This window comes from Lathyrus oleraceus, chromosome 2, assembly GCF_024323335.1.
Source record: "Lathyrus oleraceus cultivar Zhongwan6 chromosome 2, CAAS_Psat_ZW6_1.0, whole genome shotgun sequence".
NCBI classification, from domain to species: domain Eukaryota; kingdom Viridiplantae; phylum Streptophyta; class Magnoliopsida; order Fabales; family Fabaceae; genus Lathyrus; species Lathyrus oleraceus.
The window spans coordinates 323,451,557-323,462,774 of NC_066580.1; the positions used below are offsets into that span (position 1 = coordinate 323,451,557).

At 35.4% G+C, this 11,218-nt stretch overlaps 1 protein-coding gene across 1 annotated transcript; it reads right to left on the reverse strand.

Moving 5' to 3' along the window:
* Positions 1–190: 190 nt before the first annotated feature.
* Positions 191–2,423, reverse strand: LOC127119335 (U-box domain-containing protein 18). The gene has a single exon (XM_051049556.1). It carries the CDS (start codon positions 2,371–2,373, stop codon positions 304–306), a length of 2,070 nt encoding a protein of 689 aa, XP_050905513.1. The 5' UTR covers positions 2,374–2,423; the 3' UTR covers positions 191–303.
* Between the last annotated feature and the right edge of the window lie 8,795 nt (positions 2,424–11,218).

The following is an 11,218-nucleotide window of genomic DNA, read 5'->3' on the forward strand; positions in this document are numbered from 1 at the left end:
CAACATTAATTAGAACAAAAGAAAAAAATGAAGAACAATTTTATTGATGAATGTTCAATAGAGATTACAATCTTATTTGATTAATACAGAAAAATATTTACAATCATTTGTACAAGCTTCATCATTAAAAACAGAAGCAGATTAAACAATTAGCTCTTTAAAACATGAGCTAATTCATATCAAGTATAAATAAACAAAAGGTGAAGAAAATTTATATAGTATTACCATATCTACAATTCACAATATCACTAAAAACAAATCAAAGAATACCCGGGCTGAAAAAATATACCGGGCTTAATAAATTTACCATACATGAATGAATTGTTCACGTGGAATAACTGATGTCTTGTAGTTAGAGGATCCCCTTTCATAAAAATCATGAAGGACCCTTATAAGAGAACTTGCCTTTTTGCCTGCTCTAGAAGTTCCTTCACTTAGTTGTGAATATAAAGATTCCATAAGAGAAGAACTCTTCACTAAATGAGCAACCACATTTTCTCCTCCATTCATTGATAGAGAAAGCAACAAAGACACACAATGTTCTTTCCCTAATCTTGAAGTAGTGGAGGAAGGACTCATAACTTCAACGGCTACATGCAAAGCTCCGAAACGAAGGATTTCCATTGTTCCGTCACTTTTCTCTGCAAGAGTTGCTAGAATTGCTAGTGAGTCTGTGACAAAGTCTTCTTTTTCATTTGCTTTTAAGATGTTAACTAACAAAGGAATTGCTTGAGCAGCAAGTATCCTCTTGCGATTTTCATGGCTTTTTAGGAGGCCAAAAATTGCAACCAAACCATTCTTTACACTTCGATCAGTGCCATCTTTGATGAGACTGATCAATGAGGGAATTGCTTCTGGCTCTTTGCCGATTAAGTTACCATGGTCGGCATTTGAAGCAAGGTAAAACAACACCGCTGCAGCGTGTTGTTTAGCTTTGATCGTTATCCCTTTGTTTAAGACACCAACAATCATTTCTAATCCCCAATTTTCAACCATTTCACTTCTACTTTTGGTGTATTTTGAGAGGTTTAAAAGGGCTGCAATACCATTCTCTTGTGCTGATGAATCACTTGATGCCAACAACAACAACAAAAGAGGAACTGAACCAGCTTCTACCAAACAAGACCTACTAAAAATGCTTGTTTTGGTAAGAACTCTTGCCTCAAATGCAGCACGGCTCTTCTGTTCCACATTTCCGTTGTCAAGACATCCACAAAGAAAACCAGCCAAGAGCTTCATTGCTCCCTCTGCAGCTTCACTTCCAGGCTGCGTTGTCCTTGTCATGTCCCGATTCCGATGACCCGAATCAGAAAAAGGAATGCCATTGACATTGCAGTGCTGTTGAATCAACTTCCCTAGTACCAAATTGGGTACCAATTCAACGCTGCTAAGACTTTTACCCGTCTTTGGACACATTGCATTTCCACTTCTAAACCATTTGAGAATTGAAGAACGATCATAAGTATGACCTGTTTGTATATTGACAGGATCACTCATCAATTCCAAAGAGATTGGACATCGAAAATCATCTGAGTTTACACAACTCAAAATCATTTCAGTTTCTACTCTTGTATCAATTTTCATCCTGCTTTCCCCCTCTTCAAAGTTCACAATTTCCATCACCATACATCTACAATAACTCATAAACCCCATCAAACTACTTAAAAAACCCACCTTTTTACTTTTCTCATTCAACCACTCAAACTCAATTTCACCATCCAAAAACTTCACCTCTTTATTAACCTCACTCCACTTCACAACCCCAATATAATCAAGAACACGTTTCATATCAAACTTTTCCGGAGCAGCCCTTTTCTCAAATAGCTTCAAGACATTCATAACACACATCACTACGACCTCATCCTCAACCTCAAATTCAAACCTTCCCTCCCTCGCTTGCTTCATCAACAACAAAACATCCTCTTTAGCTTCCACAGACACCTCAACAGCATCAAAAGGAAAACCATCAAGTGCAGTTGCAACGGATTGGAAGAAAACCCGAAACATTGTTGCAACCCGATCCGACTCCATTAACATAAACAACCTTGCACCTTCTCTGGTTGAATCTTCCATCAGGAATAGAAGCTTCTGGAAGATGAAATGAAGCTCTGTGAAACAAAGCGTCGCCGGAGATGGAAGATTGGAGTGATTTTCTCGGATATCATGAAGGAATGGTTGGAGAAGATGAACCAAACGAATAGCGTTTCTGGAGTTTCGTTTATTGGAAGAGAAGAATTTGTGTTGGAAATTGGAAATATCTTCGGAGAGAGTGATGAGGGAAGTGAGAAGAGTGGAAAGAGCGATGTTTGCATATGGATGAACCGCCGGGAAATTGAATACCCGACGACCCGACCCGTTTGTTGTTGGGATCATGGAAAGTGAAAAAAGAGAAAAACTGATTAAAAGGGTTGTGTATGGATTGTGTGTTTGAAATTTTGTAAAGTGAGTTTTGGGTATTTATAGGAGAGGAATTGGAGGGACACGTGTTGAGATATGATTTGGTGATGGTTTTGTATTTGAGATTATGAGGTTGTGACACGTGTAGTTTTTGGATCTATGAAAAGGAGTGTGTGAGGAAGTGACGCGTGGACGTTGAAAATGGAAAGGGAAGGTGCTTTTGAAGTTGCTTGGAGTGAGGGAGCCGACATGCAGTGATGTTGACAATAATGTAGCGTTGAGATTGGAGAAAATAAATACAATTGCGGCTTTGGGTTGGCTAATTATATGAATTTTAGATTATTTAATTAGGTTACTTTATTTTTTTTTTTTGGGTCATACGAGTTTGTTTGAATTATTAGTGTTCAAGTCAATCAAATAAATATAAAGACAGATTGTCCAAAATTATTCTAATTTTTAAAATTAAATTAAAGATTAAAAAATTACAAAACTAGTTGTGTATTTCCCTTTCGTTTTTAATTGCTTTTCTTTAATGTATAGAGGGAGTAGAACAAATAATAGATTGTCTTCTTAAATCAAATGTGCATACAAAAAATGAATTAATCTCGCTAATATATATATATATATATATATATATATATATATATATATATATATATATATATATAATATATATATATATATATATATATATATATATATATATATATATATATATATATATATATATATATATATATATATATATATATATATATATATAGTTTACTATGGAATTAGATGAATATCGAAAAATATCATAAATTATTATGGTGGTTCTAAGTTTTTGATACGGTGGAAAGAAGATGGATATGTATGATTAATACTTCAAAGCTCAAATTAATAAAGTGAGAAATGATGTTTAGATGGAAAATGATTTGAATACTTATGTAGGACGCGTTTTCCTCTTTAAATAAGGGAAATAGTTGGTAACTACATGTGTGTGGAATGACGTGAGATACGGTCAGTCGTTAGATTGATTTGGGAAGATTAGCATCGCATCTTCGTGAAGCATATTCTACGATGCGGAGAACAAGATGAGTACATGTTCCTTGCATGGTAAAATTTTGCCTTATACTTGGACCTTCGCCTCATAAGCCTTGCGACTGCACAATAATAGTTGCCCATAAGCCCTTGTCTCTGCTTTGTGGGACGAGGGTTTCTAATGTGTATTATTTTCTGGCCATAATATCCGTGGTCGTGGAGTTCTCGGATAGGTTATTGCTAGTCTCGGGAATGGGCGCATTGAATGCCTATTTTGGAACTTGCAATGTGACGTTGGGAGTGATTAACACGCCTTTACTTGCTAGCTAGCAATGAAGTTTCACATTCTTTAGAGTGTTTGAGTGCTTCTAAGTCATTTTTGAGAAGATCTCAATCGTTGGTAGTGCATAGTGTATCGTATAATCTTAGGTGCCTAAATAAAGTATAAATGAAATTTTGAAGCATTCTCTTGCCTTTTTTTTTTACTATAACCCATTCGCGAAGATAATGTCTTTGTTTCCTCTATGGATTTTTCTTGGAAGTGTTTCTTTAGGTGTTGAATCAAACTCAACGATTTTGCTTGCCGCTAGTAGATTTACATGTTGCATTGGTCATTTCTTATGAGCTTGAAGACTAGGTCTCTCTTTCCTTTTGCATTGCATTGGTCCATTATTCTTTTTAACGATATATATTTTTTAATCATGGTGATAATGTAAGTATCGACCAAGAGAGCTAGTAAGGATACTTCATGCGATTGGTTTGATTCCAACATATTAGGGATTGCTTCTTCCTTTGCTCGCAAAAAAGTGCCTTTGATCAAGCTTTAACGATTGTGGGTTACGCAACCGCTGAGGGGTATTTCCTCCATGTGAATATAAGAGGATCCGTATGAGATATAATAGATGTGATATCCCTTTCAAGGAATACTTCTCCATCATAAATTACCATTTCCCTTTCAACGAATTTAAACTCAGCGTACTGAATCATCTATTAATTGCGCCCTTCATAGTGCATCCCATGAGTTGGGCATTCTTCAAAGTCTTTCAATACTGGTGTGAGTATAAAGGATGTAAGTCGACTATGACGTTGTTTTTCCATATTTTTAAGATTCAAAACAACCCTAACTATGCAGTTGTTTTGTTTTTTCTTCTTCTTGAGGCAACTATTTTGATGTTTCGAAGCTTATTCTAAAAGCATGAAATATTTCAAAGATCATTTTTACGTGGTTGTTCACTTGACCAAGGAAGCGCATACGAAGATCTACCACTTGGACATTGGTTCATCCTCTGCTTGTTCATACATCTCCCATAAGTATTGGACTAAGATCCACTACTTGATGGGGGCTAGTTTGTATACTTACAAGGAAGATAATTTATCCTTGGAGGAATTATACTTAAAAAGTTAGTTGGTGGCTTTTTGCAAGGAGCTTGGTTGTATCGGTAGCGCTTTGAGAAACTGAGCGAAGGAGTGTATTCACACCCGCTGGCTGGTGGATGTGAAATCAAAGGGGCAGACGAAGAAATTATTTGGTAAGTGGCACCAGAGCACTATTTTCCTTGTTTCTTTTTCTTAAACCCCTCTCGATGCTTATTTTCTTAACCGTGTAGATGTGATGAAGAATGAGGATGTCATACAAAAATTAAAGGGAAAGATTTGGGCGACTGCTCCTTTTGTTGAAATCCCTAACACCTTTTCTATTGGGGAGGCTCCACCTTGGAACACATAATGAAACATCTTCTAGTACAATTGTCGGGCAGGTCGTTCACACAATTACTCCTCCATTTTAGATGGAAGTCTGAGATTCTTCCATCCAAACCACAATATGAGGTTAGCTTCCACTGTAGAGGTGGAAGATATACAGATATAAAAGCCTTTTCATAAACATATTTGGCTTATTCTTATTAGAAGGGCATGCCACTGCTAGTGTGGGGAAAATCTAGTATTGCTAGCTCGTCTGGGCCCATAGACGGATAGAGAATTCAAATATTCAATCTTTGATGAAGATTTTTCCTGTTTCTTGGGTATTTTTGAATAATCTTGGAAAAAGGAATTGGCCTAGTTATTTTTCGATACTCGTTGGGTGTTAGGTATTTTAGCATTCGGAGCTGTTGGTCAAGGAGAAGTTTTCTTACTTGACCATCTTCAACGAGAAAGAAAGAGGCTCAATGAACGGGTCGATGATCTTATAGTTGAGCGGGACCGGTATTTGAAAGAATTCCAAGGTGATTTCAACATGTTACTTGCCATAGAAGCTGATGTGGAATCTTTTAAGTAGCCTGGTACTTTGGTAGAAAAGGAATAACGGTTGGCCCGGGAGGTGGGCGAGAAGAATGAGGTTTTGACCTCTGTTCCGGCATCTTCTAACACATGGGTCTAGAATCTTGCTCAAAAAAGGATTAAAGAGTTGGAAAAATATCTGGAAGAATCTCGAATTCATGTCTCTCAGGACCAAGTTTGTTTCAATCAAGTGGACTATTTTTATCCCGAAGTGCTTTGAAGCAAGTGGACTATTTTTATCCCGAATTCATGTCTCAAGATCGAGTTCGTTTCAATCAAGGCATTGAGGATGGGAAAATGGTCTCTATTGACGTTTTTGTTATGCAATAGGTGACGTATACTATGAGAATGTTATTTTTATGTGAGAACATGAGAATTAATCTGCACCATTATATTTAAATAAATGGGTGAGAGGAGAGAGAATTTTGATAGTAAAAAAATATTATGTTTTAATTTAAATTATTTATTTTAATAATGGAGGAGAGAGAAAATCAATTAAGAATAAAAATGACACATAATCTCATCTATTTATTTAAATAATACTATTTATCCATATTTTATCCAATTTGTGGTGTTATCTTTAGTTTCGGGTCCATTTCTCTAGGACTCAACTTTTCATCAGAGTTTTGCTCGAAGTTTATTGGACGCCTCTGGGGATCTTGCCCAACTAAGGGTTGGTACCCCTTCCTATTCTTCTAAGTAAGAACCTAATTCGTGGTCTATGCATTGGCGGGCTCACCATCTCCTTTGGAGTGATTAGCTACCAAGAGGGGGTGGGCCAATTATTTTCTATTTTTAGGCTTGCTTTCTTTGTGTGAGCATGTTGGCATCGTGGGGTTTAAATTGCTTTAGTCGTATGCCAGTAGAGTTTGCGACAACACTCCCTAATCTTTGTGATGAGGCTTCAATCTCTCTGGTCATACCCTAGACTCATCATTACCTTTCCAAATCACAAATAAAAGAGATAATTTAGTGAGAATAATTCTCTCCTTCTATAATTGAACGATTATAATACATTTTGTTTTTACAAAAAGGGAAGTTGAATCTTAACATAACCAAACAACATATTTGATGCTTGTTGGCCACAAGGTCTATGGCAGATGTTGTCGGCTTTCTTAGGATCCACTATCAAACAAGTCAAGAGACCCAAACATATGGCACAATATAACGATCATATATCTCTAACTCAAAGTGTCAAAAATATAATCAAATGATCATCTATCAACATATTGAATTAGAGAAGCTTGAATTAACCTAAGAGATCATTTGTGGATGACTTAAAATGTAGAAGCACTGGTCAACCAAGTCAACAACTCAAGTCAAACAAAAGTCAACCAAAAATCAAACAAAAATGAATTAAAAAGGCAAATTAAAATGATTTTTAATGAAAAATAAAGAGAAAATTCAAATCAAGCCCCAAAACATAAAATAAATGGTTGAGAAAATTATAAGAAGCCAAGAGTACTACAAGTAAAAGGACCACAAAAGTTGGATGCCAAAATATTTGAAAATGATTAAAAATAAAATTGAAAATGAAAATAAAAAGAAAAATGAAACAAAAATATTAATAAATGCTAAAATGATTTTAAAATTTATGAAAAAAAATGTATGAGATGCAAAATATTTTTATGGATTTTCTATAAAATATTTTCAGGAAAATGGATTAAGGATCATTAGAAATTAAATCAAAAAAAGAAATAGAAATAAAAATGACAAAAATGAAATAAAAGAAATGTTTTAATTAGGGTGCCAATGACTAGCACGCGTGTCAGGCTAGGATTAGAGGGATTCAAATTTTTGCACCAAAGCGCGCGTATCTGAACTTCATCTTCAACCTTCAACTCGATTTAGCAAATCCCTAAACTCGTGTTTTCAGCAACACCGAAGTGTGGAGTTAGCTTCGCAACACATCATCGTTCATGTCTCTTTGCATCAGAGTCATTGATTAACTCCGAGCAAAGAGAATTTTCTCAATAACACAAAGAACCCTAGTGTTTCAAAGTAAAATTAAATGATGAATACGAAGAATAAGTTTAAGGTGATTGAGGGCTTTTGATTAGTGAATCAAGACGAATACACTGGTAACTTGTTTGCTCGGAAATGTAACTCATATCTACCTTTCCCGTTGAAGCTTCAGAGGTAAACAATGGTGAATTTAGAAGTCAGGTTCCAAGGAGTTTCAAGCCACGATAATGCTTCATCCAGCTTCAGAAGGTGCCGATGAGTGATTCTGGGTGAAGATTTGACGTTAAAAGAGCTTGAATCGAAGAAATGGTTAACTGATTTTTTGAGGTATATGGTTCCAATGGTTTTAGAGTTTCTTTGGCTTTAAAGCTTGTAAATGAAGGCAATTTTTTTCTCTATTTATAGGGAATGAAGTGAGATCATGGTACGTGTGAAATGGAAGCAAATTCGTGTGAATTAGGTCAGAACTTTGAGGATTTGTCAAGCATGTGAGATGGAACATGAAATGCATGATTAGCACTTGAAACCAGTAGTTTTGCACTTGTTTAGATGTGTTTTGCTTTGCCAAAGAAGTTTCACATGTGCAGATCGTCCCAAACAGAACATGGTATAGAATTTGTGACCTGAAATTCGCGTAAGAAGTAAAGTCCATGGCACCATGTTTGAGCTTAGGCCAAATGAAATCCACTTGTGTGTTTTAAGATATTATTTATGTCAAATGATCTTCTCATAGTGAATAATCAAATGCAAAAAAAATCAAATGAAAATGATGCTTGACTTGAAAATGGAATGGACGAAAAGTTGGGGTCGTGACCTGAAATTCTAGGCCAAACATTAGGTCGACCAGGTCTTGGGCCTACTTTTATGCACACATGGGCATCTTGGACAATTCCAAAATTGATGGGATTAAAGGAAAAATTTATATTTTACCCTTGAATCAAAGTTGTAGAGGAGTTCAAATGTGACATTTGGCTCAAAATAGATTCTAAAAATGTTGAGAAATGAGAGAGTTATGGTGTTTGGACCAAGTGACATGCCATACTTGATTTTAGGTCAACCAAACATGTGACAACTTGTGATTTCTTGCCACTTCTTGCATTCAAAGGCCCAATGATGAATACTTGAATACCAAATGAAGGAAACTTGATTGTTCTTTGAATAATCTTGATAATTGTTTGAACATTGGATGGAGATGGCATGTATATAAATACATGAACCATACTTGAATCAACTTTGGAAACATGCACCAAACTCGAACTTCTCTTGATCAAAGGATGTTGAATTAAGCTTGACATGAATGTGATCTAATATTATAGATCATGCCTTGAATTAAAAGCTCTTGTTGACCTGTTATTGACCAAACTTTGACCTTGGGAAGCAAAACCCTAATCTAGAAACCAAGCTTGATCTTTGATTGTAAGTCCCTACCTTGTACAATAAGAAAAAGGAAACAATACATATTTTTTGCATTTTGAATAAAGTTAGCAAAGTTAGAATGCAAGCAAGCAAAAAGGTAAAAAGAAAACACCAAGGGTCTAGATGATATCCCACAAAGGCAAACCGAAAGAGGTGAAGGTTAGGAGAATACCATGCTTGTGATCTTGGTTGAAATGTAAATGATATGATATGTGGAATGTTAGGGGTAAAATTAGGGGATGACACATAAAAAGAAGTCGAGTATATGATACATTGAACATTTTCAAATCATAAGTCAGATAAGAGAAATGGCTTATCAAATGGTGTTACTGTAATATCCCAATTTTGACCCTAAGATCCCTCACGTCATCTCATCATTTGCATTGGCATTAGGATCACACCTTGGCATCCCCCTCACCCTCATTCATTGGGTTTGCATTGGGAGAGATCACCAAGCATATTTGTTTATATCATACTTAATTTTTCTTTGTTCACTGACTAAAATACAAAAAATATGTCTAGTATGGTTTCATTTCTTTTGTAGATAGTGTGTGCGTCCACATGTGCCTCATCAAGCTCATATCTAGTCTTTGAGACCCTCAGTGCAAAGGATCAAGTTATCAAAAATTCACATTGGTTTTAATCATCATATATGGATCCCATTATTCTTTATTTGTCATTTTTATCAAGTTTTCATCAAGAGTTTGAAGCTTGTTTGCCTTGGAAGCCCTAATTCATCTAGGTATCTTGTGTGTCTTCCTTAACAAGTTTCTTCAACATTTGATCAAAGCTATAAAGGGATACTCCATTATACTTCATCTCAATCATATATGATTCTCCATGATCCCCAAAGATCAAAGGAACTCCAAGTTTGCAAGTTGGTTCAAAGAGGTTGACCAGAGAAAGTCAACTGGTCAAATCTAGGGTTCCCTAGACCCTATCTCCTACAAATTTTGTCATGTGAAAATGATTCCAAGAGAAAAGTTACTCTTTATGACATTAAAAACAACTTTTATGTTGGCATCAAGAGCTAATTTTTTTCTTGGAAAGTCATTTTTTATGGTGAAAAATTATAGGTCATTTTGTTTATGCCCTAGATAGAAGGTCAACTTCCAAGAACCATAACTTGCTTAATTTTTATTATATGAATACCATGCAAGTTTCCTGATAAATTTAAAGATGTATTCTCCAACTTTTCTTCTTTGAGAAAGGTATAATTTTACTTTCAAGGGCATGTAACAAGAGGAAACATCATAGGTCATTTTGGGTCATCATCATTAAACAAGCAATTTTCCTTAAATTCTAAAATCCATAACTCCCTTTTGAAAGATTCAAATGGTGTCAAATGTGTGATAAAATTTAAGAGGATTGAAATATATATAACTTTGAAGAAGGAACCAAAGTCATTTGAAGATCATAGCAAAAGTTATTCAAGGTGGAAAAAGTGATCATTTGACTTTTAACTTAGAAAAATTTTCAACTATGTTTGATTCTTCCAACTTCCACACCAAAATTCACCATGATCCAAACTTCAAATGGAAAAAGTTTCAACAACAAAGTTGTCCCCCTTCATGCTAGTTTTCCAAAGAGTCCAAGATCATGGAATTTGGATTAATTTTAAGGGACTTGCGCATGGCTGCATTGCATGTCCCTATTTGGAAACTTTTATGCTCAATTATCAACCAACATTGCATGGCTTCATGAAGTGAGTTCAACATTAAGTGTGCACGAATTTGGACCTTTTGCAATCATCATTTGGGCCTTAATACATGCCCATGCAAGTGTGTGGAAATGAATTCACATGGCTATAAATACATGTCTATTGCCTCAAAACTGAGGACCCTTAGCCCAAGCTTTGATCTGGAAATTCTCCCAACCTCCATTGATAGAATATCTTGAAGGTTTCTTTGGAAATCTAATTTTGATTCCCATTTTGTTTTGGAATTGAAACTCCAAGGATTCATAACCTTTTGCATTCAAATCATCTCCTGCAAGCTAGTAGAAGCAAGGCCAAGTGAATTGGAACTGAGGTCAAGCTTCATCACTGCAAATAGAAGGTGCATTTTCTTGAACTTTCCTTCTTTGATTATCTCTTAATTCTCCATTGTAACACCCCGATAATAATATGGTAATTATTTAA